The sequence below is a fragment of the Lemur catta genome, chromosome 7, assembly GCF_020740605.2.
Source record: "Lemur catta isolate mLemCat1 chromosome 7, mLemCat1.pri, whole genome shotgun sequence".
NCBI lineage: Eukaryota > Metazoa > Chordata > Mammalia > Primates > Lemuridae > Lemur > Lemur catta.
The window spans coordinates 72,351,508-72,376,696 of record NC_059134.1 but is presented as its reverse complement, the minus strand read 5'-3'; the positions used below and the strand labels follow the sequence as shown (position 1 = coordinate 72,376,696).

The window sequence follows — 25,189 nt, the reverse complement described above, 5'->3', positions numbered from 1 at the left end:
CATTGTTTTTATTTTTTAAAAAAGATAAGGCACTAATAAACAATAGCAGGAATTGGGGATAAAACTATATGTCTAAACATGGACCATACTATATGGACCATAAATGGACCAATGATAAGCCTATAATTATATGTTCCATAAAATGGAAAAGATAGTAAGAGAATCCTATGAACAACTTGAGTAATAAATTTTAAAACTAGACCAAAAAAATCAACAAATCTTAGAAAAATACAACTTATAAAAACTCACTAAAGAAGAAATGAAAATCTGGATTATTCTATAGTTATTTTAAGAGATTGAATCTTCCCACAAAGAAAACAGTGGGCCCAGATGGTTCTATAGGCAAATTTACTCCTAAAGGGAAATAATTCCAATTTTACACAAAAAATTTCAGAGAACAGAAATGAGAATATTTCCCAACCCTTTCCACAAGGGTAGGGGAACTTTGACACCAAATAAAGTAAAATAAAATAAAATAAAATAAAAAATTAAGGAAAATGCACAAAGCAAAGGTACCCTGAGGTACCATGGATTGGCCCCAGCAGTGACCATCTCCAGGTTCAAAGTATAGCCTGAGGTTATGCCTCTTACATCATCCCAGAAGATGCTGGAATCCTGGATAGGGGTACTCTCAGACACCCCCCACAGTTTCTTTTCCAAGTCAGACTCTCTCCACTGGGTCTTGTTGGCTCAGGTATCTCTGGTTACAGTGGACTGTTTCTAGGCCCTTCTATGTCCAGGCTTGAGATTCACATCTGTACCAGAGACACTGGCTTTTTCTCTGCTTCCTGCCTGCCCTCTTCCTTCTCGATCAGGTAAGAGCTCCGGGACAAATGGAATATCTGGTTCAACGAGGGTGACAAACAACCATGAGCACGATCATGCCCCAGTCCTGAGTAGGGCGGGGTTGTGGAGATCAAGCCACGTGGGCCGGCTCCCAGGTGGCGGGTCTTAGACAGCAGGCGGCGCTATGGCGGGAGCCGCGCTGGGCGCGCCGGGCCCTCTGGCTCCAGGAAGCCTGTCGCCTCTTCCGCGGCTTCCGGCGCGGCTCCTGCGCTCCAGACGCGGCCAAGTCATGGACCGCAACCCTTCGCCGCCGCCACCGAGTCGGGACGAGGAGGAGGACGGCGAGGGGGCCGGGGGAGACTGCATAGGAAGCACGGTCTACAGCAAGCACTGGCTCTTCGGCGTCCTCAGCGGGCTCATCCAGGTGTGGAAACTCGCGCCACGAGTGGGCTTTCCCTGCATCTTCCAGGCGCCCGGGCGCCGCCTCCGGCAGCCCCTCCCGCCCCGGAGCCGTCATCCCCAGGCGCGAGCTGCGGGGTCTGACGCCTTGCGTTTCGGCCACTTCGGCGTACCCCAAAACTGCCCGGGGCCACGCCAGTGCCTCTCGGCACAAAGGGATGTCTAAAGGCAGAGATGCTGAAATGCTTGTGATTATTATGTTTCACTTTTGCAAATCCTCCAAAAATGTCTGACCATGTAAATACGTCGCTCGGGTTTTGTTTCCCATTTCCACTGATTTCTGAAGCCCAGGTCCTAATTTATATATTTCGCGGGCAGTTCTTATATAAAAAACGTGGCTTCATCACCTACTAGCTAGCGGTTTGAGCACGTCACCTAACCACTCAGAGTCTCTGTTTCTCTCCTAATTTCTATGAAATGGGGTTATAATGTAATATTGTATATAGGGTCATTGTGTGGGTTAATTGAGATTGTAACGGCCATAGAGTGCTTAGCATGGTGTTCGGCTTATAGGAGGCTCTCAGTAAATGTGACTTTTCTTCTCCTCACCTTTTCCTGCAATCTCTGTCCTCTCCAGTCCATTTTCTACACGCTTCCAGAATTATCTTCCTTAAAAACGGATGTTGATGATACCCTTCTTAGTTCCCATAGCCTACAAGAGAAAAATGTGAGTTTCTTAGCTTGGAATCCAGGGCTCTTTACAACTTTTCCAGCCTCATCTGCTGGTGATACACTGTGTTCCATCAACACAAATTCCCAAACATGCACTTCTTAACTCTGAAATCTTGTACTTCCTCAGAATGCTCTTTTCCTCTTTTTCACATGACAAACTACTATTCTTCCCTCAAGAGTTAGCTTAAATATCACCTCCTGTGAGCAGTGTTCCCCAGCTTCTCCCAGGAATAGGTTATTGGTTCATCATTTTTGCTACCATAACTTTGTCCACAATTCAAATAAGTCACTTAGGCCGGGCGTGGTGGCTCACGCCTATAATCCTAGCACTCTGGGAGGCCAAGGCAGGAGGATCGCTTGAGGTCAGGAGTTCGAGACCAGCGTGACCAAGAGTGAGACCCCCATCTCTACTAAAAAATAGAAAGAAATTAACCGAACAATTAAAAATATATAGAAAAAAAATTAGCCAGGCATGGTGGCGCATGCCTGCAGTCCCAGCTACTCAAGAGGCTGAGGCAGGAGGATCACTTGAGCCCGAGAATTTGAGGTTGCTGTGAGTTAGGCTGACGCCACGGCACTCTAAGCCCTGGGCAACAGAGTGAGACTGTCTCAAAAAAAAACGAGTTTGAAGATAGTCTGTTTGTGACCTCTAAATGATTGTGGGTTAATATTACATTAAGTTCTCACTTAACATTGTCAATAAGTTCTTGAAAACTGTGACTTTAAGTGAAATGGCTGATAACAAAACCAATTTTATCATAGGCTAATTGATATAAGCAAGAGTTAATTTCCTAAAGCATATTTCTGGACACAAAAATATCAATAAATTTCTAATTGAAGACCCAAAACACTTTTAATATTAAATATTAAGGTAAATGTGAATGTTGAGCTATGTATACATGTAAGAAAGATAAATAAAAACAAGATAATTATTTACCGAATTTTTGGTGAATCTGTGAGTGAAGGTGGTCGTAATGGTGGTGGGTTAAATTAAGGAATAAATATTTACTAAGTGAAAATATAAGGAACCACACGGTTCAAAAACAATAACAAAGGCTTGCTGAGTGCTTTCATACCATATCATTTATTGTTGTGTGTCTGTATGGAATCAATAGACAATAGTAAAGTTTTTATTTTATAATAATTTGTATTCATTTATTCATTTTCCAACTTGCTTATTCTAATTGAGAGGCAAGGGTGGCTGGAGCCTAATCTGGCAGCTCAGGGCACAAGACAGGAACCAGCCCTGGACAGGACACCATCCCATTGCAGGTACTTACACACACACTGACACTCAGGCTGGGACCATTTAGATACATCAAGTAACCTAACGTGCACATCTCTGGGCTGCGGGAGGAAACTGAAGTACCTGGAGCAGACCCATGCAGACATGGGGAGAGTGTGCAAACTCTGCACAGACCGTGGCTCCAGCTGGGAATTGATTTGTTTTCTCATCAGTTTTATAACAAAATGTTATTTGAGGATCTGCTATGCTTGGGGAGTGCTCTGGACAACTTTTATTCATCTCTTTTCCTTCTTTGTGTTTTTGAAGATTGTTAGCCCTGAAAATACCAAATCCAGCTCAGATGATGAGGAGCAGCAGATGGAGCTTGATGAAGAAATGGAGAATGAAATTTGCAGAGTATGGGATATGTCAATGGATGAGGTATGAGGCCAGAAATGAAACTCTGAAAAGACTGTTGGGTGAGGAAGTGGTGAATAGATTTTTTAAAAAGTTCCAGTCCTTCACTCTCTGGGAAAAGGCTTTGTTTAGTGTCTGTAATCACTCACATATAGAGTACAAGGGAATGAAGTCCCAGGAGCTGTAAATGCTAAACTTTTGTCTTTGAGGCTGGAGGATCAGACCTCTCATTAAATTTGGGCTAAATATATAGTCATCTGGGCTTGGAGTTTTCTTTGTGGGAGGGCTTTTTGTTTTGTATGGGTTTTTTTTTTAGTTTTGTGTATTTATTACTTTTTTAAAATAACAGTTTTATTGAGATATAATTCACTATCATAAAATTCACCATTCTTTGGTTTTTAGTATAGTGTAGGAAAAACTATAAATTAAATTCCATTAATAGATATAGAGCTATTCAGGTTACTTTGTGTCCTTCAAGGAATTTATCCATTTCATCTAAGTTGTTGAATTTATTGTCACAAAGTAGTTCATACTATTATGTTATTATCCTTTTAATATCTGTAGAATCTATCGTGATATTACCTCTCTTGTTCCTGATATTGGGAATTTGTGTCTTTTGCCTTTTTTTTACTGATCAGTCTGGCTAGAAGTTTAACAATTTTATTGAGCCTTGCAAAGAATCAGCCTTTGGTTTCATTGATTCTTGTTGTTGTTGATCTCCTATTGCTTTATTGTTTTCTATTTCATTGATTTCCACTGTGTTCTTTATTATTTCCTTTCTTCTGCTTACTTTGGTTTAATTTGCTCTTCCTTTTCTAATTTCTTAAGGTAGAAGTTGAGATCATTGATTTGAAATCATTCTTTTTTAGTATAGGCATTTAGCACTGTAAATTTGTCCCTAAATATTGCTTTACCATTATCCCACAAATTCTGATATGCTGTGTTTCATTTCATTTAGTTCTGAAAACTTTTTAGTTTTCCTTACTTTTTCTTTGGTTCATAGGCTATTTAGCTGTATGTTATTTAGGTTTCAAATATTTGGGAATTTTTCAGATATCTTTATGTTACTATGGTCAGTGGACACACTGAATCCTTTTAAATGTATTAAAACTTGTTTTATGACCAGAATATTGTCTATCTTGATAAATATTTTACATTCACTTAAAAAGAATGTGTATTTTGCTGTTGCTTGGTGGAGTACCTTATAAATGTCAGTTAGATAAAGTAGGTTGAGAGTATTGTTCAAGTCTACTTTCTATCCTACAGTTATTGAGAAACTATGGTTTAAAAAAAATTATCAATCTGTCAACCCTGTTAAGTAAATTTTTTTAAAGAAATAGAACCTGTTTTTTAAATGAAGTATTAGTGTAAAAATCTCAATTTTAAAATAGAGGAAACAGAGCTGCTGTTTAAATGAGATGATTGGTGGAGGGGAGGGTCATGTTCTTTGGCCTCCTCTTTGTCCTCTTACAGTAGCTCTTGAGGCACCTCTATAGAACTGAGCTCTCCTGATCATTGAGGCCTCTGGCATAAAGTCCTTCCAGTGAGATTACATATCAGCCTTGTATCCTATCATTCTGTGACCATGAATTGTGTGTTTGGACCAGAGACTTCTGAATACTTCCTGTACTTTCATGTGTTGATGCACGGTTCATGCCAGCCTACCTGGACTGGCCTCAAGCTGGTAAAATCCTTCTCACTGTTTATGGCTCCGCTTAAATGTCACCTCCTCTGTGATGCAGCCCCAGAAATTTTAGGCAGAATTAACCTCTCTTATTTCTGTGCTCCCATGGAATCTGTTCACTCTATTGCATAACTAATCTTCTTAATTACTGATTCTTCTGAGTCTCTGTGTCTCCTGATAAAGTTCCTTTTCATCAAAGTGTAACGTCACCTCTTCAGAGATATCTTCTCTGATATATCTAAAGTAGCCACCCTTATCTTGGTTTCTAGGACATACCATCTTCTTTATTTTCTTTCTAGCACTTAGGAATTATATAGTTTAGTTGTTTGTATGTTTCTTGTTTGTTCAGTCCTCTAGAATGAAAATTCCATGAGACTGAGACCTTATTTAGCTTGTTTGCTAATGTGTCTCCAGAGCCTAAAACAATTCATATTAGGTTTTTCAGTAAGTATTTGATGAATAATGAATGAATGAATGAATGAATACCTGAGAGGTAGCATGGTATAGGGGTTAAAAACGTAGCCTTGCTGGGTGCAGTGCAATGCTCCTGTAGTCCCAGCTACTTGGGAGGCTGAGGCAGGAGTATCGTTTGAGGCTGCAGTGAGCTATGATCACGTCTGTGAATAGCCACTGCACTCCAGCCTGGGCAACATAGTGAGACCCTATCTGTTACCAAAAAAAAAAAATAACAACACATAACCTTGAGTCAAATTCATCTGGGTTCAAATCCTAGCTCTGTTCTACTGAGACTATATAATCTTAGGCAGGTTGCTTAACCTTTTAAACTTCAGTTTGTTCATTAGTGTAATGGGGTTAATAATAACTTTCATAGAGTTATTTTGAGAATTAAATGAGATAATATGCAATAAAAATAAAATTAAAAAAAGAAAAACAAATGAAATAGTATGCAAAACACTTCACTATGTCTGACATTTAATACTTGTTCAATGACTGTTAATTGCCATTATCGTTATTGTTGGTGTTGATGTAGTTAGGCCACCCTTGTACTACTCTGGGAATTATTAACTCTCATTAAATTAAAAAATTTCTCCATGCTATAAAGAATTGCCTACATGCAAACAGCTGAATTGCTTACAGTAGCGAGCATCTGTTATTATAACTCAATTTGGAGCAAATCTTTGAAAATGCCATTTTCTCTGACAGTGTGTCTCTTCCAGTCAACAGTTATGCAGATTACCTCAGTTTCAGCTGCTGTGGAGGATAATTGCCTCCTTCTTTGAGTTGCCCCAGGGTCCTTCCATGTGAATTTTCATATAAGCCATGCAGTCTTATGTTTTAAGTTAAACCTTCCCAAATTATACCTCAAATTTGGTGAAAATTGGAGGCAATGGACAGCCAGAAACTTATTTTTATTTATATATTTTATAATGTGAGTCCCCACGGCTACTGATTTAGTTTTTATGTCCCCATTCTTAGGTGAGATTTGGTCCATTTGGGGTCACACGCCCACTCCAGGCTCATTCACCTGTGTGGTGTGCCTCCTTAGGAACTGTGGACTGGGCAAACTCTCTAGGAAGAAGGTATGAGGCTGCTCTCGCAGTTACATTGTGATCAGAATTTTTTTTCTGTTGAAGATTTTGAAAACACAAGTCTGGACATGACTCAATAGCAGTTCTCACTTGTTTCCCCTACCGTGTTTTAAGCTCTTGGAGGACAGGAATTATGAGTTTAACTCTCTCCCGTATCTTCAGCTTCTATCGTAATAATTGGTATGTAATCAGCAAATGTGTTTGTGTAAGTTAATGAGAATTCCTGATGGGTAGAAAAATCGTTAAGGTAAATAGCTTCAGGGCAGAAAAAAGGATAATCCTCTGGAGTTTCATAGTTAGTTTATTTATTTATGGAATTGTTCCATTGTCTGGGATCAAATGCCACAACAGCTCTCTAATATTACTTTTATTTGTTGACACAATTCTTAACTTTATGGTTTGGTTTTCATTCCTTGTGGCTGAAAGGAGGTTATATGGAATTAAATATTTTTTGAGGCTGCCTAAGCTACAAAAGAGGAATAAAGGGTTCAACATCCAAGTTAATAATCATTTTTTTATTTTCAGGATGTGGCTTTATTTCTCCAAGAATTTAAAGCTCCTGATATATTTATGGGAGTACTGGCCAAATCCAAGTGTCCTCGATTGAGAGTAAGTATGTACATTTCTACAGCCTTCCACTTTGGACTGATAATAGCAGATAGTGCTGAATAGTCTTTCATTTTTCTCATTTTGATTTTCCTACTGGCTGTAAATCAACAAATGTTTATTGCAAATGTTTATTGAACATTGCCAGGTACTAGGTATTGTGCTGTTTTAAATTATTAGTCATAGAATTTTAGATTTGGGCTGGACCAAGCAGATCAATACTTTCATTTAACAGCTGTGGAAACCAGTTAGACATAACTACTGCTTTGCTGCTAATATGTGGCAGAACAAGGAGCAGTGCCCAGACTTCCTGTTTCTCAGTTCGTTGTAATTTTTTACTCACAAAATCTTCCGTTGCTTAAAAACTATTCTAAGCTCAGCCTGTTGCTCAAGACTTCCACAATCTATACCTAACTCACCTTTCTAGCATGAAGTCTACCTTCCAGATGGCCCTTTTGGTTTAGCCAGGTCTGTCTACTCCCTGTCTCACCAGCTTACTGTGGTCACCATCTCCATGCCTCCCTTAGTGTGCCTTCTGTCCCCTCTCAATACTTGCATCTATTCAAGGTGGCACTTTTCTCCACGCCTTCCCAAATAAGTGAGCTGTCAGTGGTCATTGCTAATAATAAACTCCCAAGAACAACAGATAAAGACTGAATGAGAGGTCTTTATATACTGTGCAGTGTACTGTGCTTTATTGCCATTTGAGTTGCCATGTGCTGTGCATATCATGCATGATTAGTAAATGTCTGTTGAATAATTATAATGATGAATAACTACTATTTACTGAATATTTGGTTTTACTACTCCTAGGAGGTACACGTTTAAACAACTAAGTCTTAGGTGAAGATATATGTCCAGGGTAACAGAACTAAGAAAGAATGGAGCTGGGATTTGAGCCTAGGCTTGACTCCAATATAACCATTGTACTGTATTGTCTCTCTTTCTTTGAGATTATAAAATGGAGAATTCTGTAGTATTAATATATTTTCACAAATTGAATGTTGAATTAAAATTTTTATTTAACAGAATATTCCACCTGAATTAGGGCCTGATTATCTACTTTTCCCTTGGGTCCTTATGTTAATATAAAGATTTGACAATTATGTGATTTTTCTCCTTGATTTTTCTATCTTAAATATATTGACTCACAATTAGTACTTAAAGAGATAAGTTTATGTCAAGAATGGTGCCTTTTAGGAATTAGTCATATTGTTGTATATGTCTGCTAGCTGTACTCTACTACAGCAGTGATTCTCAGCCTTGCCACGCATTGGAATCACCTGGGATGAGGGCTCTCAAACTTCAGCATGTCCCAGTATCACTGATTGCTGAGCCTACCTCCAGAGTCTCTGATCCCGTAGGTCAGGGTAGGGTCCAAGATTTCTAATATGCTCCCAAGTGATGCTAGTGCTCTGGACTATTACCACACTTTGAGAAGTTTTGCCCTAGGGAACTTTTAAAAATCCTGAGTCAGGTCATGGCCCACATCAGTTAAAACAGAATCTCCAAGTGTGAGGCTCCAGGCAGCTTCTTAAAGTTCCCCAGCTGATTCCAGTGAATAGTCCAGACAGAGAAACTTGATCTTTTATTGGAAATTCTATTGTCTCTTCTTTAGTGCTTAAGGGAAATGTATGTGTTTCTTTTCTGCTCCTATTCTCTTTTAATCTTTTCCCAACATTTGACCACTCACATTTTATTGAAATGCCATTCCTGTAGCTTCTGTGCCACCTCACTTTCTGGTCTCTGACCTCCTTAGTCACTCCTCTCTCATTTTCATTGACTTTTTTTTTGCTCCCTTTTTCATACTTCCCTGAGTATGGACTCTTTCTAAGGTGTAGACCCTGATCTACACCTTTTCTCTTTATATTCATTTTCTTAGTGAACTCCTGTACTTTTTACACCATTAGGTTGCAGCCTTGCCTGTAGGATCAAAGCCCTGACTTCCCTTCTGATCACTGGTGTCATATCTACAACTTTCCTCAGGCATTCTTTTCTTGCATTATGTATAGTTGTCCCTCAGTATTTGTGGGGATGGTTCCAGGACACCCCCACCTTCATGTATATCAGAATCTGTGCATACTCTAGTCTTGCATTCAGCCCTATGAAACCTGTGTTATAGGCAAAGTTGGCCCTACTTATATGCAGGCTTTGCATCCTGAGAATACTGTATCTTCAATCCATGTTTGGGTGAAAAGAATCTGCACATAAGTGGACCCACACAGTTTAAAACAGTATTGTTCGAGGGTCGGTTGTATTTTCTAATCCGAAATTCCATTGTCCTAAGTCAGTGATTGTCATGCTTACTTGATCATAAAAATCAGTTGGTGTGCTTGGTAAACAGTAGTTTCCTAGGCTCTACTCTGGAGTTCTGATTCAGTAGATCTGAGGTAGGAATTAAAAGTCTATTAATATATTTTTAACAAGCTCTCTGAGTGATTTTTATGCTCTGGTAAGTTTGGAAACACTGTACTATCTGAACTCATTGTGTCCTTTCATACACTTTCTTTTCCAAGTTTCTTGTCAGTGGAGAACCAATATATCCGACTGGGGAAATGAGGCAACTTGAAACCTAAGAATCATGTTCAGTTGCTTTCTCCCTTTGCCTCCCATCAGATTATTTTGCATTCACCTTGAGAGTTTTCCTCAGCTTCATTGCTTTCCATGCCTGGCTCATCAATCACAGCCGGCATTCTGTTGCCTCTTGAATACTGAGGTGCAGTATGGAATGGTGGCTAAATGCTCAGGCTCTGAAGCTCTGTTATTTCCTAGTGGGAGATCTTAGACAAATTGCTTAACTTCTCTGTGCTTTAGTTCCTCATCTGAAAAATGGGGATAATAATAATACCTACATCATAAGTTATTTTATGAAATGATACATGAAAAATGCTTAGAATTGTGCCTGGCCATAGTAAGTACTAATAAACATTAACTGTTATTACTGAAATAAATTCTTAACTTCTCTTAGACTTCTTTTCACTATACAATAGTCCCCCCCTTATCCTCGGGGGATACATTCTGAGACCCCCAGCGGATGCCTGAAACCGCAGGTAGTGCCAAACCCTATGTATATATTATGCACAAATTTCTTTTTCCTTCCTTACAGTTTTGGGGATAGATGATTTGTTCTTACCATAGATCTTAGCAACCTCAGCATACAATTTTTTTTCTTTCTTTACTAAGTTGAGAACTTTCACCTTTTCACTTAAGGGAAGCACTGTACATCTACTCTTTGGCATATCTGAATTGCCAGCATCACTACTCTTGCACTTTGGGGCCATTATTAAGTAAAATAAAGGTTGTGGTCAGGTGTGATACCATGGCAGTAGATCTGATGACCACGATGGTTAGTAAGTGACTAATGCAGATAGTGTATACAGTGTGGATAGGCTGGACAAAGGGAGAATTCACATCCTGGGTGGGACCGTGTGAGATTTCATCATGCAGTTCAGAAAGGTGTGCAATTTAAAACATGAATTATTTCCGGAATTTTCCATTTAATATTTTTGGACCAAGGTTGACTGCAGTTAACTGAAATGGTGGATAAAGGCAGACTACTGTAATGCATTATGCATTTTGCTGCCAAAATAATCTGCCTAAGATATTGTTTCAGCATGTTGTCCCCCCTTCTTGAGTACCTTCATGACTCCAAATAAGCTCCCAGATTAAGTCTTACTCTTCACATGGCATTCAGAGCCATTAATGTTGATTGTTTGTAGCTGCCGTATTTATCTATGCTATTTACCCACTTTGTGCTACAGCCAGAATATTTTCTTTATTGTCTACTGGCCACATACATTATTCCCTTCCTGCCTTTACTAATACCTTCCCCTGTTTGCACATCTTTCTTCTTGTTTGTGTATCTGAATCCTACCAATCATTTAAGACTCATTTTATCTATCAGATTTCTTCTTCCATAGCTCCTGTTTTTGATCTTTATTTTTCTTGTGTCTTCCATACCTTCTCAAACACTGTACGCTTATCATGGTTATGGTACAGGCATTACATGTGCTTTTATATCCTGCCTCCCACCAAAACTTGGCTCAGTGAAAGTTTTTGTTCAGGTTGTTGTTTTTATGTATTTGTCTTTCACTTCAAAGCCATTGTAACCTGTGAAATTTTATTTGGTAGGAAATCTGTGTGGGAATTTTAGGTAATATGGCCTGTTTCCAGGAGATATGTGTGTCCATCAGCAGTGATAAAAATCTTGGGTAAGTCTTACATAATAGTTATTTTTTAATAGATTCATATTTCACATCCCTTAGGAAATTCTAATACATAGGGGAGATAGGAAAATATGAAATATAATCCTTCTTTTGTCTTGATGAACACTCTCTAGGAACTTAATTGTATAATGATGATACCAGGGGCTTGCACACTGTGTTTGGACAAGGTTCAGGATTTAAGCCTGTTTTCTTCATCAGTAGCAAGGGGACCTGAATCGTTAACAGATGGTGGTAAAGAACCACTGGGGCAAAACTTGTAGATGGAAGCAGCTAACTAGAACCTAAAACAACTTGGGCACAGGGAATCCAAGGACTCAGAGAGCTAGAGTCTGGAGACACTAGATTTGTTGAACAGCATCATCCTGAAAGCTCTGACTTAGAGAGTAGGACTTACCAACAGACTAGAAGATAAAGGGTTGCCTCTGTGACTAAAAGGCTTTCATACTTCTGCTTAGAGGCTAGTTCTTTTCTACATTTGAGAAAATTCTGGGGAGAGGGTTTTTTAATGATGAAAACCCTGGTGATTACTTTAGGAGATCTGAGAATACCCTAAAATTATATGTTAAATTTTGTGGGCATATTCATTTTCTAGGCAGAGGGTTCATGGCCGTTAATCAAAATATCAAGGAAATTTGTGCCAAAAATAGGTTAAGAAAACTGTTCTAGGCAGTTCTTGTCTGGGTTTGTTACAGTTCAAATACCTGGGTCTCTCAAAAAAAAAAAAAAAGGTGATTACATCTTCCTGGTTCAAAATATTTATTCCTCAGTTACTTATAGTCATTCGTGGAATAAATGACTCAGGATTATGTTTGGCTGCTAGTGTTCTCTATCAGAAATCTGATAATGAAAAATGTTAAGTTTTTAAAATTTAATTAAATGCTTATCTTAATATGGAACAATTTACATTGCTAATGGGATATAAATTTGTTTAACCACTTTAGAATAGTCAGGCATTATCTAATCAAGTTGGAAGATATGCATATGCTATGACCCACTGATAGGTATATAATAAGAGAAACTGTGCACATGTGTACATCAGGATGCTCATACAAATATTATTGTGGGAGGATTTCTTGAAATAGCTCAAAATTGAAATCAACCTAAACGTCCATCAAAAGTAGTCTAGAAAAATAAATTGTGTTATATTCATACAATGGAATACTCTGTAACAGTGAATCAAAGAACAATAGCTACAGGAACATCATGGGAGGATCCTATGTACGTGGTTTTGAGCAAAAAAAAACTAAGGCAGCAAAGAATAAGTACAGTATAATTTCTTTCATATAAAGTACAAAAACCAAACCAAACATATATAAAGTAATAAAACTACAGAGCAAAGTAAGGAAATGATTGCTGGAAAACTCAGGATAGTAATCATTTCTAGAAAGGAAAGAAACTTGTGATTTGGAATGGACACATGTGGATTCCAGAGATGCAGCACTGTTCTGTTTCTTGGAAACATGAGTGTTTGCTTTATAATTTTTCATTAACTATAGAGTTGTATCTTATAGGCTTTTCTATATATATGCTATATTTCACAACAAAAATGTTCACAAAATTGAATGAAAACTCTGATCTTTGAAATGAGAGAAGTTAAACATATAATTTAACTATTTTGTTTTTGTAGGCAGGTGTTATTGCACTGTTTGTATGATTCAGACCCGCCTACTCTGCTGGAAACAAGCAGGTATGCTTTTCTCTTCATGGATTCTATAAAGTTACCCACAAGGGAATCTAGGAAAATAGAGTTAATTCTTCATTCTTGACTTTCCTTTACTGTTTTTGAAAGATAGACATTAAGGTCACATTTATCACGTAGGTTGTTGCTTACTTGCCTTTCCCAGACAGAAGTGGCCAGTGTCTGGGTTGAAAGGATCCGGGAACATCCAGCTATTTATGATAGCATTTGCTTCATCATGTCAAGTTCAACAAATGGTAAGTCACCATGTAATCTAGGAAAAATGTTTTAGGTTTTATTTGTTAGGAAACTATGTAAGTATTTCTGGAAGACACTGGTTTAAAAAGGCTAAATGCAAGGTGGGAAAGTTTTTTGATTCAAGTTATAAAATTTCTTCATACACTCCCAGAACACTGATAAATTCCTCGTTTAAAAATGAAGGAAGGCTGGGCACGGTGGCTCATGCCTGTAATCCCAGCACTTTAAAAGGCTGAGGCAGGAGTATCACTTGAGCCCAAGAGTTGGAGACCAGCCTGGGCAACATAGTGAGACCTTGTCTCTACAAAAAATAAAAAAATTATTGGGGCATGGTAGCACACACCTATAGTCCCAGCTCCTTGGGAGGCTGAGGCAAGAGGATCACTTGAGCCCAGGAGTTCAGGGCTGCAGTGAGCTATGATTGCATCCCTGTACTACAGCTTAGGCAACCAAGTGTGGCCCTGTCTCATAAAAAAAAAAAAAAAAAGAAAAGAAGCAAATTTAAACATAGGAGGTAAACAGATTACCCTTGGAGTAAGTACTGCTTTGGCAAGATTTAGCTTTCTTAGAATAGCTTTAGGAATTTTGCTTAATGTCGTTAATTTTTAACATTTTGTTTTTTACTTCAATATCTGTTTTATTCTCTATAGTTGACTTGCTGGTGAAGGTGGGAGAGGTTGTGGACAAGCTCTTTGATTTGGATGAGAAACTAATGTTGGAATGGATTAGAAATGGGGCTGTCCAGGCCCTGGACCAACCCCAGGAAGATTCTGAAGAGCAGCCAGCATTTAGGATTGTGCCCTGTATACTTGAAGCTGCCAAACAAGTACGGTAGGTGAGCTCTTTTTTGCAAAATGTTCTGGAAAAATCCAATTGCTAGACATATTCTTAGATATAAAAGTCTTCTTAGATTCCTTTCAAACAGCCAATCTTTGTTAGGTTTGATTCATTACTAATATTTGTGATGACAATTGTCTTTGTCCGTTTGTATTACTATAAAAGAATACCTGAGGCTGGACAATTTATAAAGAAAAGAGGTTTATTTGGCTGACACTTCTGCAGGCTATACAAGAAGCATGGTGCCAGCATCTGCTTTTAGTGAAGGACCCAGGATTGCTTCTATTCATGGTGACAGCCAGTGCATGTAGAGATCACAAGGCGAGAGGAAGCAAGGTGGGGGGATGTGCCAGACTCTTTTTTAACAACCATCTCTCTCTAGGCAACTAGTAGAGAACTCCTTCATTACTGCACAGACAAGGATGAGGATGGCACCAAACTATTCCAGGGATTCACCCCTATGGACCCAAACACCTCCCATTAGACCCCAACTCCAACATTAGGGATTAGATTTCAGTGGACAAACATCCAAATTGTAGCAACAATGTATTTGCTCTTTGCAAGAATGGTAATAGTTACAAAGTTCCTATTCTAATACCATTTAGAATAGCCTATAATTCAGCACTAATTGTGGTTTATGTCTTCATCATCAGCAATTTTATGTAATTTAAAACAAAGAGAAAAAATTTTCTTGTGTTTTATTTTACATTGAACACTTAACAACTTCTTCAGTTAATGTTGGGCATCATTTATTTTCTTGCTCCTTGTGTTTATGTGCCAATCTTCACTAAGTGACTGACTTTTGAACTTTAATGTCTTGCCAAGAGAGATTACCAGGTTATAGGTCATTGAAACTGCTTATTGCTAGTCATTAGAAAATTAATTTTTGAATTGATCTGCTTAGTGGTCAGTAGTGCCACCTTCATGCTTAGTAAGCCACATGAAAACCTATTAATTTTATATCCTTTATCCAATTGATCACTAAACTCATCATTCTTCCCCGAAATCTGCTTCACCAGTCTTCTCAATCTCAACAGATGATGCAATCATTATCCCATTTGGATAATGTGGAAGAAGAAATGGAGAAGCCATTACTGAGTCTTTCCCATCCTACTCTTGTCCCATGGCCAGTCAATTTCTAAGCCTTATTCCTGACTTTTTCTGGGATCCCAATCATGCCAACCTGGCCACTGCTGTCTCTCACCTGGAGAACTGTCACTATCTCTTACTTGAGTCTCCTATCTCTCTAGGCTTGCTCCTTCCAGGCCTTTACTTTAGAGCCACCTTTGCAAAGCACACACATTGACCATCTCATTTTCATACTTCAGACTTTCTAGTTGGCCTTCCTTAGGATAAGGTCCATATTTTTAAGAAAATACAATTTTTTTATTTAAAAAAAAATTATTTTTTAAAAAAAATAAGGTCTTGCACAGTGCCTCTCCATCTTTATTCCTTGTACTCTGTGTTTCAACTGTGTGAAATTTTCTTCATTTCTTCAACTGAACCAATCTCTCTTGTCTCCAAGCCTTTGTACAGTATGTTTCCTCTACCTCAAACACTTTGCCCCTTCAGGTTTCTGTATAAACATTATTTTTCATTTACCTTCCCTGACCCTCCAAACTAAATTAATTCTGCTTGCTTTGTGGTCTTCTAGCCCCTGGAACTTCCTCTAGTGCTGTATTCATATCACTCTATTATAATTACCCCTTTAATTATCTTCTTTCCTTTTAGACTGTAAACTTTATGAAGATAGGGATAATGTCCTATACATCTCTGTTTTCCCAGCCCCTAACGTAGTGCCTAAAAGAAGTAGGTACTTAAATATTTGCTGAAACATAATTTTAATTGTTTACTATCTTTTCACTTAATTGTTTGGTTGAAGAACTAAGATTTTGAGTTTCTGAGAATCTAAACTGTTGATCATAAGAATGATATGGTTTTAGTGTTCTCAGCTAGGGAGCTAGGATAATCCTGAGAAGTTTTAAGAACATCATTATTGTCAACTCTGGGTGCAGTGGGCCTTACATTGATACAAAAGGCTCAGTCATTTTTTGTTCTGATTATTCAAGTAAACTAGAAGTATCAAGTAGCAGGTCTCTGAATTATTGCTTTTGTGGGATAAAGCCAAAAAGAATTTTTACCTTTTGTCCTGTATGTGTTGATTATATTACATGATTTGTTTCTTTTTGCTGTCTCCCCTGTTAGAATTTAAGCTCTAGTGAGCACAGAGACTTTATTCTGTTCCTGGTTTTATCTTCAGTGTCCAGGGCAGGCTAGCACAGAGTAACAAGTATTTGTTGAATGAATGCAATCCCCTGGATAGTACAGTTGTTGATTCAATGTTTTTGCTTTTTTTAGTTCTGAAAATCCAGAAGGGCTTGATGTTTATATGCATATCTTACAGCTGCTTACCACAGTGGATGATGGAATTCAAGCAATTGGTAAGGTGGTTTATTGAGACACACTATAGTTACTCATTTAATTACTTGCTGTTTTAAAATTACTACTTTCTTTATCATCTTTATTAAGTACAGTGTCCTGACACTGGAAAAGATACTTGGAATTTACTTTTTGACCTGGTCTGTCATGAATTCTGCCAGTCTGATGATCCACCCATCATACTTCAAGAACAGAAGACAGTGTTAGCCTCTGTCTTTTCAGTGTTGTCTGCCATCTATGCTTCTCAGACTGAACAAGACTATTTAAAAATAGAAAAAGGCAAGTATCATTTTGGTTCACTAAATTAAATTCTAGTCTAGTCTGAAAGCCCAGGCTCGTGTTTGTTCTTCATTTATTTCTTCCATTTTTAAAAAATGCTTTTGTTCCCCTAATTACAAAAATATTACATGCTAAATATAAAAAAATTTGTAAAATTTATAAAGGACATCAAGGAAGCATAGTGCTTATAATTTCACCATCCAGAAGACAATTCCTACACACACACACACACACACACACACACACACACACACACATTTTTTTTTAAAGTCTTGCTTTTTAGCCAGCTTCTTTCATTTAGAAATATAAAATGAATAGTTTCCTATGTAAACACATGTTCTTTCACAGCATGATTTTTATGACTGCAATTAAATCCATGATTCATCTAGAATTTATTTTGGTGTTATATATGAGGTATACTTCAATTTATTTTTTCTTATAACTGGTACTATGCGTCAGCGTTATTTTTCCAGAGGGCCAGGTGACTCAACATCATTTAGCGAATAATACAGCTTACCACACTGATTTGAAATTTCATCATTACTATTTTTTAAATTCTCTTTTATGTTTTATTCAGTTCCATTGCTCTGTTCATGTGTCAGTAGCCATAGTATTTTTTAAGTATTAAGGTTTTATTTTTTAATACCTAGTAGGGCTAATCCCCCTTCATTCTAATTTTTCAGAATGTGTTGACTATTTTTGTTTATCACTGAATTAGATTGATAAGTTCCAAAAACAAAAAAAAAATCTTTCTAGTATTTTTATTAAGATTATGTTAAATTTATAGGGTATCCAGGAACATATTCTGCTTTTACATTTGTTCAAGTCTTATTTTGTATCCTTCAGTAATGATTTTATGGTTTTCTTCATATAGATGTTGTATATCTCTTAGTAGGTTTATTCTTAGGTATTTTATCTTTTGGGATGCCACTGTCTATGACATTATCTTCCAGTGATTATTGTCCTTGGAATATATGAAGGCTACTGTTGATTTTTATATATTAATTTTGCATCCTGTAACTTTACTGAATTCTCTTCCTGTTTTTAGTAGTTGCTCCAATGATAGTCTTGGGCTTTATCTGGTACTGCTTCGGCTTTAAGTTAGATATGTTTTATCACTTTTCAAGCTCTGATTTCTTTTTCTTATCTAATTGGGCTCTCTGGTACCTCTAGTGTTAAATAATAGTGGTGGTAGAAAACATCCTTACCTTGTTCCTGACATTATTGGGAATGATTCTAGAATTTCACTATTAAGCATTAAGAGTTTTTAATCAAAAATGAACGTTGAATATTTTCAGGTCTTTTCTGCATTTATGGATAGGTTACCTCATTGAGAAGGTGGCATTGAGTACAGACCTGAGGGAGACCACAGAGGGAGTCCTGTGAGTACTTGGGGAGGAAAACATTCCAGACAGAGGGAAAAGCAAGTGTAAAAGCCCATACCAGAAGTATGCCTGGTATGTTTGAGGAAGAGCAGTGAGGACCCGTGTGGCTGGGGTGGATTTAGCAAAGGGAAGAGAAGTAGCACATGAGACCAGAGAGGTAGGGTGGAGGCCTGATTTTGCCTTTGACTCTGAATGAGGTAGGGAGTCATGGAGAGTTTTAAGCAGAGGTTAGCTAGATATGAACTGACTTTAATAGGCTCCTTTGTTTTTTTTTTTTTTTTTGAGACAGAGTCTCACTCTGTTGCCCAGGCTAGAGTGCTGTGGCATCAACCTAGCTCACAGCAACCTCAAACTCCTGGGCTCAAGCAATCCTTCTGCCTCAGCCTCCCGAGTAGCTGGGACTACAGGCATGTGCCACCATGCCTGGCTAATTTTTATATATATATATCTATAAACGATCCGCCCGCCTTGGCCTCCCAGAGTGCTAGGATTACAGGCGTGAGCCACCGCGCCCGGCCTATCTTTTACTTCTTAATCTAAACTCTTGTATCTCTGCTCTGTGCTTGATTACATGTTGTTTTAAAACTCATGGCTAAATATTATCTCAGTATTTGTAAGCTTCATGTCAATTTTTTTTGAGTGTTGTTTATCTGCCATTTGTCTTTTGTGTGCCTTTATTTTTTTTTTTTGGTAATGTTTTCATGTTGCTCCTATGTTGCTTTTTTTTGCGTGCTCATAATTGTATGAATTGAGATTTTCCTAGGCCAGCTGTTTGCAGGAACTTCATGCAGGAGAGAGGCTAAGGCTCTGTTCTAGGTGAATCGTTGGGTCTGTGAGTCTTCTAGCTCTTTTTCCCAGGTGAGAGGTAGCTGTGGTAAAAGCTTATCTTTCCCCTTGCCATTTGCTTCCTGCAGACATGGCTTGTCTATGGGATTACTCAATCAACCTCTCTTCCTCTACTTCTTAGAACCCCCACAGAAGAACCAGCTGTCATCTTGCATGCTCTATTCCTAGTGTTGCAAACAAGGGATTCTAGATTTACACTTCAGAGTGTGTGCTTTGCTTTAGAAAAGTGGACTTTTCTGACCCTTTCTGAGATATGCAGCCCCAGGCATCCTCTCGCCTATCCTTCTTTTACCTCCTGTTTGATTTTCACTGCTTTTGCTGCTTTTTATACCTACCTTGTGTTTGAAGTTTCAGCTGTGTCCTACTTTTATCCAAGCTGGAGTTTGTTTCTGTTGCCCATTCTTTTTGTTTCTGCGAGGTGATTTCTGAAAGGAAAAGGGGAGATATGCTGACTTGGAACCCCAGTATTCTTTCTAACCTCATTGTATATGTATAATCTTTCTGTTGAAAACCACACATAGAATTTTCATTTGTAATACTAGGAGCACATCTTGATGTTATAGGAATAGGTGTTCTTTATCCTCTTCCCTCTCCACACCCCCATCTTCCCAAAACTTTATGTATGATTTCTATGATTGGAGCAGACAGTGTAAAGATATTCCCTTAACTCCAATGCAATAATTAACCCTCTCCTTTTCACCCTGCCCTCAGCCTTGAATAGGAGCATTGTAGAGTTAGGGCTGGGGGTGAGAAAGAGAGATAAGAGAGGCTGGTATAGATTGATGTGACCTTCACAGAAATCCTAGAGTAAAGAGTTAGGCTTTAGAGGCAAGAGTTGGTAATAATACAAGAGAGTGGAGGTAAATCCAAGAGGAATATAATAAAGCTGCCAGGCAGGGTAGGTGCTCTGAAAAGTTGACATTGGGTTGAGAAATAAAAGATAAAAGGATTTCTTTGGTTGCTAATTTTTTAAAAATGTCATTTTCATGTACTATCAATGACTTAAGTTTGGTTGTAAAGTTAGGTTTTTTAAAAATGAATATATTTGGGAGGCTGGTTGTGGTGACTTATGCCTGTAATCCTAGCACTGTGGGAGGTTGAGGCAGGAGGATTGCTTGAGGTCAGAAATTCGAGACCAGTCTCAGTAAGAGCAAGATCCCATCTCTACTAAAAAAAATAGAAAGAAATTAGGCGGGCAACTAAAAATAAAAAAAAATTAGCTGGGCGTGGTTGTACATGCCTTATAGTCCCAGCTACTCACTTGTAGTCCCAGCTACTCAGAAGGTTGAGGCAGGAGAATTGCTCAAGCCCCAGGAGTTTGAGGTTGCTGTGAGCTAGGCTGACACCATGGTGCTCTAGCCTGGGCAACAGGGCCAGACTCTGTCTCAAAAAAAAAAAAATTCAATATATTTGATTCAGTGCTACAGAAAACTCTCTGGGTTTGTAATTATTAAGCAGAAATGGTAAAGTCAGAACCAGTGATCTATTCAGAATGAGATATCTTTAAGCCTGTTGATGCTATAACATATATTTTGAGTCTGAGCTTTATTTTTATGTTCAGTTTTTATTATAAGCTAATTTAAATGATTATTTAGTCTTTTAAGAAATCATGCTGAATATTTTTCTGTTAAACTTAGTAAAACATAACATTTAAAAGCTTTGCTTAAGATTGTTATGGGAAAATTTAAAATTAAGGTTCTTTTTTCACTCTGTTCAAGGCCCTGTGTGATAGGGCTCTTGCCCAACTCTCCAAACCTGCCCTGTGCTGCTCCTCCTCTGGCGCACTAGGCTGGAGCCACAGCAGACTCATTTTTGTTCCTCAGACCTTCCATGATTTTTTCTTTCCTGATGGAGCTCTGCTCTTGATCTCTCTACCTGAAATGTTTTCTGGGCTCTTTGCGTTGCTGATGCTTCTTATCCTGCAGTGTCATCTTTTTAGAAAGTCTCTCCTGCTGGGCTGCTTTATTATATTCCTCTTTTATTCCCTTCATAGAACTTACCAAAATCTGAAATGATCTACTTAATTTACTCACTTATTTGAAAGTATAAAATTGTAAGCCTCTGAGATCTGATGCCTTGATGATCTTGTTTACCACTGTATCTATAGTACCTAAAATACGATGTCTAGCACTTGTTCAATACGTAAGAATGAATGAATGAAAAACCAAACTTAACTGGCCGATTCCATGCCTCTTGATTTGTTTGTACAGTAGGTCTTCCTCTAATTGACAGCCTAATTCGAGTCTTACAAAATATGGAACATTGTCAGAAGAAAACAGAGAACTCGACAGAGTCTAACACAGAAGAAACTAAAAAGTCCAATTTAACCCAAGATGACTTCCACTTGAAAATCTTAAAGGACATTTCATGTGAATTTCTTTCTAATATTTTTCAGGCATTAACAAAGGTAGGAAAGAAGTATTAATGGTTTCTTTAGCAAAAGAAAGTATGGATTGCATAATGCTACAGACTTTATTATTACTGCTTTTATTTAATGTAAAAATTGTATAACTATATTATATAATTTGGGAAAATAAAGAAAAATGTTATATCACCATAAGTTTATAATATTAAACCAACTGACGTGGTTTGATTTATCTGTGTATGCCAAATATATGCATGTGTTTATGTGCATATATATTTATAAATGCATTTTTCACATACTTTGACCCAGTATGTACAATTTTTATAGACTGCTCTTTTCATTTAACATGCTTGTAAAAGCATTAATAGTCATTTTTCTTGACTCTAGATGAATTCATTGAAAGACTTTCCTAAGAGCCAGTTTGTTTAATACATAATTTGCCAAATAACCAGTTTTCAAAATTTATTGCAAACTTGTTTTAAGGAATATTCTTTCTGATTATGTTCAGTGATTATTTGCACATTCTTTGACCATATTCTTTCTATCCATATATTTATAAAAATATATTTATGAATATAACCGAAGAATGTATTCATTCATACTCACTGAATTTTTTCAGGACGATTCTTTTTTTTAAAAAAGCTTGTCTTATTCTGGTGAATTGGTTTTTTTTTTTGCGAGGTGTCCTGCTTCCCTCCACCATTTTTGTATAATATTTTCCAGAGGGTTTATTATCTTAGCATAGGTTTTTAGAAGTTAGATTATTGGATACGACATAATAAATGTGAAGGTGGCTAAGACTTTTGGCTACATATTGCCAAGATGCTATTGACATGTGAAAATGTTGGTTTTACTTTACTTTTATTATTGGATATTATTTTTATATCACATAAAGTTCAACAGGTGATAAATTGTGCTTTATTTTGATTTGTACTTTCTTATTCATGATGTTGAACATCTTTCCGTGTATTTGTATATTATTTATGTTTCCTGCTTTTATAAATTTATCCATTTTGATTACGTATATAAACTCTTCGGGTAATACATCTTTTGTATATTCACTGCAAATGTTTTTTCCCCATTTTTTGCTGTTGCTTTTGTTTTTTGGAGAGAGGGGCATAGATATTTCTTAATGTTTAAGTTGCAGGAACATAGAAGTAAGGAGGGCTAAGAATATAGCAGGGGTGTGTCATGAAAATTCTTATATGCCGTATTTAGGGAATTTGGACTTAATCTAGAGGAAACTGAGGCACAACTAAAGATTTTTTTCTTTTAAGTATCCAGTGATATGATCAGTTTAGAACAATTACTCCAAAAGCAATAGAGAGGAAGGATTAGAGAGAGCTGAGGCTGGAGGCCCGGAGACCAACCAACAGGCTCTTGTAGTTGATAATCTTCAAGAATAATCTGAAAAATAATGAGAACCTAAGCAATGGAAGTGTGACTGGAGAGGAGGGGTGGAAGAAGAGAGAGATTTAGTAGAGTAGGATTGAACACTTGGCAGGGGGCAGGAGGCGTTGGTCAGCAGCAGAGAAGAAGGAAAAGTCTTGTCTGTGTTCCAGGTTTTTAGTTTGTGCAGCAGGATGGATGGTGGTGCCCTTCACTAAACTAAGGACTACAGTGGAGAACATGTTTGTGTTGTATAAGCCTCCTTGATGGGTGGGTTCAGTTTAGGACATTTGAAATGCCTATAGGATCAGTAGGGAATTGTATATACTGACTTGTATTCATTCATCAATTATAGCTCTAGATATTTTCCTGTTTTTACATTAAATCTTTTTGTTTGTTTGTTTTAGGAGACTGTGGCTCAGGGACTAAAGGAGGGCCAGTTGAGCAAAGAGAAGTGTTCCTCTGCATTTCAAAACCTTCTTCCTTTCTACAGCCTTGTGGTGAGTATGGGTAAATGTATAGGTGGCTCCATTTCATAGGATTACTAAATGAAATGTTTTCAGTTAAGCACTTGATTTCAAGGCCATTGTCAAAAAAGGGAGTGTGTACAATTTAGATGACTTAATGCCTTTTTCAGAAAGATGACTGCTGGATAATTCATAGTACTGGCCTTAGTAACAATTCGAAGAGGAAAGAGTCAACACTGAATTTATAGTACCCCTCTCTGTTATGAAGGAGATAGCATATATATTAAGTGAATGTAAGATTCTAAGGAATAGTCTTAGGAATAGTAGGTTTGTATGGTTCTTCAAATGACATCACATTTGCTACCATTAGAGGCAATTTCAAAATAGGAACTTTTTGCCGGCATGGTGGCTCACTCCTGCAATCCCAGAGACTCAGGAGGCTGAGGCGGGAGGATTGTTTGAGGTCAGGAGTTCATGACCAGCCTGGGCAACGTAGTGAGACCTCATCTCTACAAAAAATTTTTTTAAAAAATTAGCTGGGTGTGGTAGTGGACGCCTGTGGTCCTCGCTTCTTGCGAGGCTGAGATGTGAGGATTGCTTGAGCCCAGGAGTTCAAGGCTCTAGTGAGCTATAATCACACCACTGTACTCAAGCCTGGGCTAAAGAGCAAGACCCTGTCTCAACAACAACAAAAAAATAGGAACTTTTTTTAGGAAAATGAAGTATGGATTGTGAGAGTGAAAGGACATGTCATCAAAGAGAATGCTGATAAAACTCCAGTATTAAACCCTAAAAGGGAAGCAGCAGGAGGAAAAATACCAGCTCAAGAGTAAAACAGAATGGTAAAGGATAGTTATTTCCTTGATAACAGTCATTTCCTCTGATAAACAGAACTATTTAGAGAGTACTATTATTGTCATCTGGGAATATGTCAGCATTTCTTTTCCATTGCACTATTTAGAAACCATAGGTAGAACGTTTTTATAGTCAATAGTTAATATCTTAAACCACCTTTTCCTCTACTACATTTATTTCCTTCTTTTGTTTGACTCACAGATGGAAGACTTTATCAAAATCTTACATGAAGTAGATAAGGCCCTTGCTGATGACCTGGAGGAAAGCTTCCCAAGTTTGAAGGTTCCTACTTAAAAACTGAATTGGAATTCCTTCTGTGCCAGAAATAAATTTTATTTTCCTCATTGACTATTGAAATTGACATATAGGAAATAGTAGATAAAGTTCATATTAAACCATAAATGTCTAGTAATACACTCATGCCCTTATCTCACTTTTGTTTGGTATTGGAATCTGGAGTTTCACCACTATCACCTTCTCCCCTTTATGTTGGTTATGTGGTATTAATCATTTTCAGTTGAAGATAGCAAAAATATAAGCTTATCATTGTGGTTCTTTTTAGGATATTTGAGGAGTTGGTGTGTATTTTCTTTATAACTGTTAATTTGAATTTACATGAGAGTTTTGTCTTTGTATCTACTACAAGTTCATTCAGCTGCAGTAACAGAAAACCCTCCTATAGTGGCTTAATCTGATAGTTTTTCTACATTTTATGTAATAAGAAGTCCAGAGGTGGACAGTCCAGACCTAAAATGGTGGCTGTTTT

The 25,189-nt window shown here is 37.6% G+C and overlaps 1 protein-coding gene across 3 annotated transcripts; it reads left to right on the top strand.

The window, feature by feature from the left end:
* On the top strand, positions 1-24,839 carry SAAL1 (serum amyloid A like 1). 3 transcript variants are annotated; one of them, XM_045557636.1, is made up of 13 exons: positions 1,126-1,210; positions 3,109-3,189; positions 3,470-3,583; positions 7,319-7,402; positions 11,531-11,610; positions 13,253-13,312; positions 13,445-13,560; positions 14,212-14,392; positions 16,757-16,839; positions 16,928-17,116; positions 21,558-21,754; positions 23,509-23,601; positions 24,625-24,839. In XM_045557636.1, exons 3-13 carry the CDS (start codon positions 3,521-3,523, stop codon positions 24,715-24,717), a joined length of 1,239 nt encoding a protein of 412 aa, XP_045413592.1. In that variant the 5' UTR covers positions 1,126-1,210; positions 3,109-3,189; positions 3,470-3,520; the 3' UTR covers positions 24,718-24,839. The 3 variants fall into 3 exon arrangements, with proteins under 3 accessions (XP_045413591.1, XP_045413590.1, XP_045413592.1); XM_045557635.1 differs by lacking the exon at positions 3,109-3,189 and having other exon boundaries at positions 1-1,210; positions 21,561-21,754; XM_045557634.1 differs by lacking the exon at positions 3,109-3,189 and having other exon boundaries at positions 1-1,210.
* Positions 24,840-25,189: the final 350 nt, after the last annotated feature.

Coding starts and splice junctions, on each gene's coding strand:
- SAAL1 (XM_045557634.1), top strand. CDS start 971: ATGGCGGGAGCCGCGCTGGGCGCGCCGGGCCCTCTGGCTCCAGGAAGC. Junction 17,117..21,557: donor CTATTTAAAAATAGAAAAAG/GCAAGTATCATT, acceptor TTGTTTGTACAG/TAGGTCTTCCTCTAATTGAC. Junction 23,602..24,624: donor TTCCTTTCTACAGCCTTGTG/GTGAGTATGGGT, acceptor TTTGACTCACAG/ATGGAAGACTTTATCAAAAT.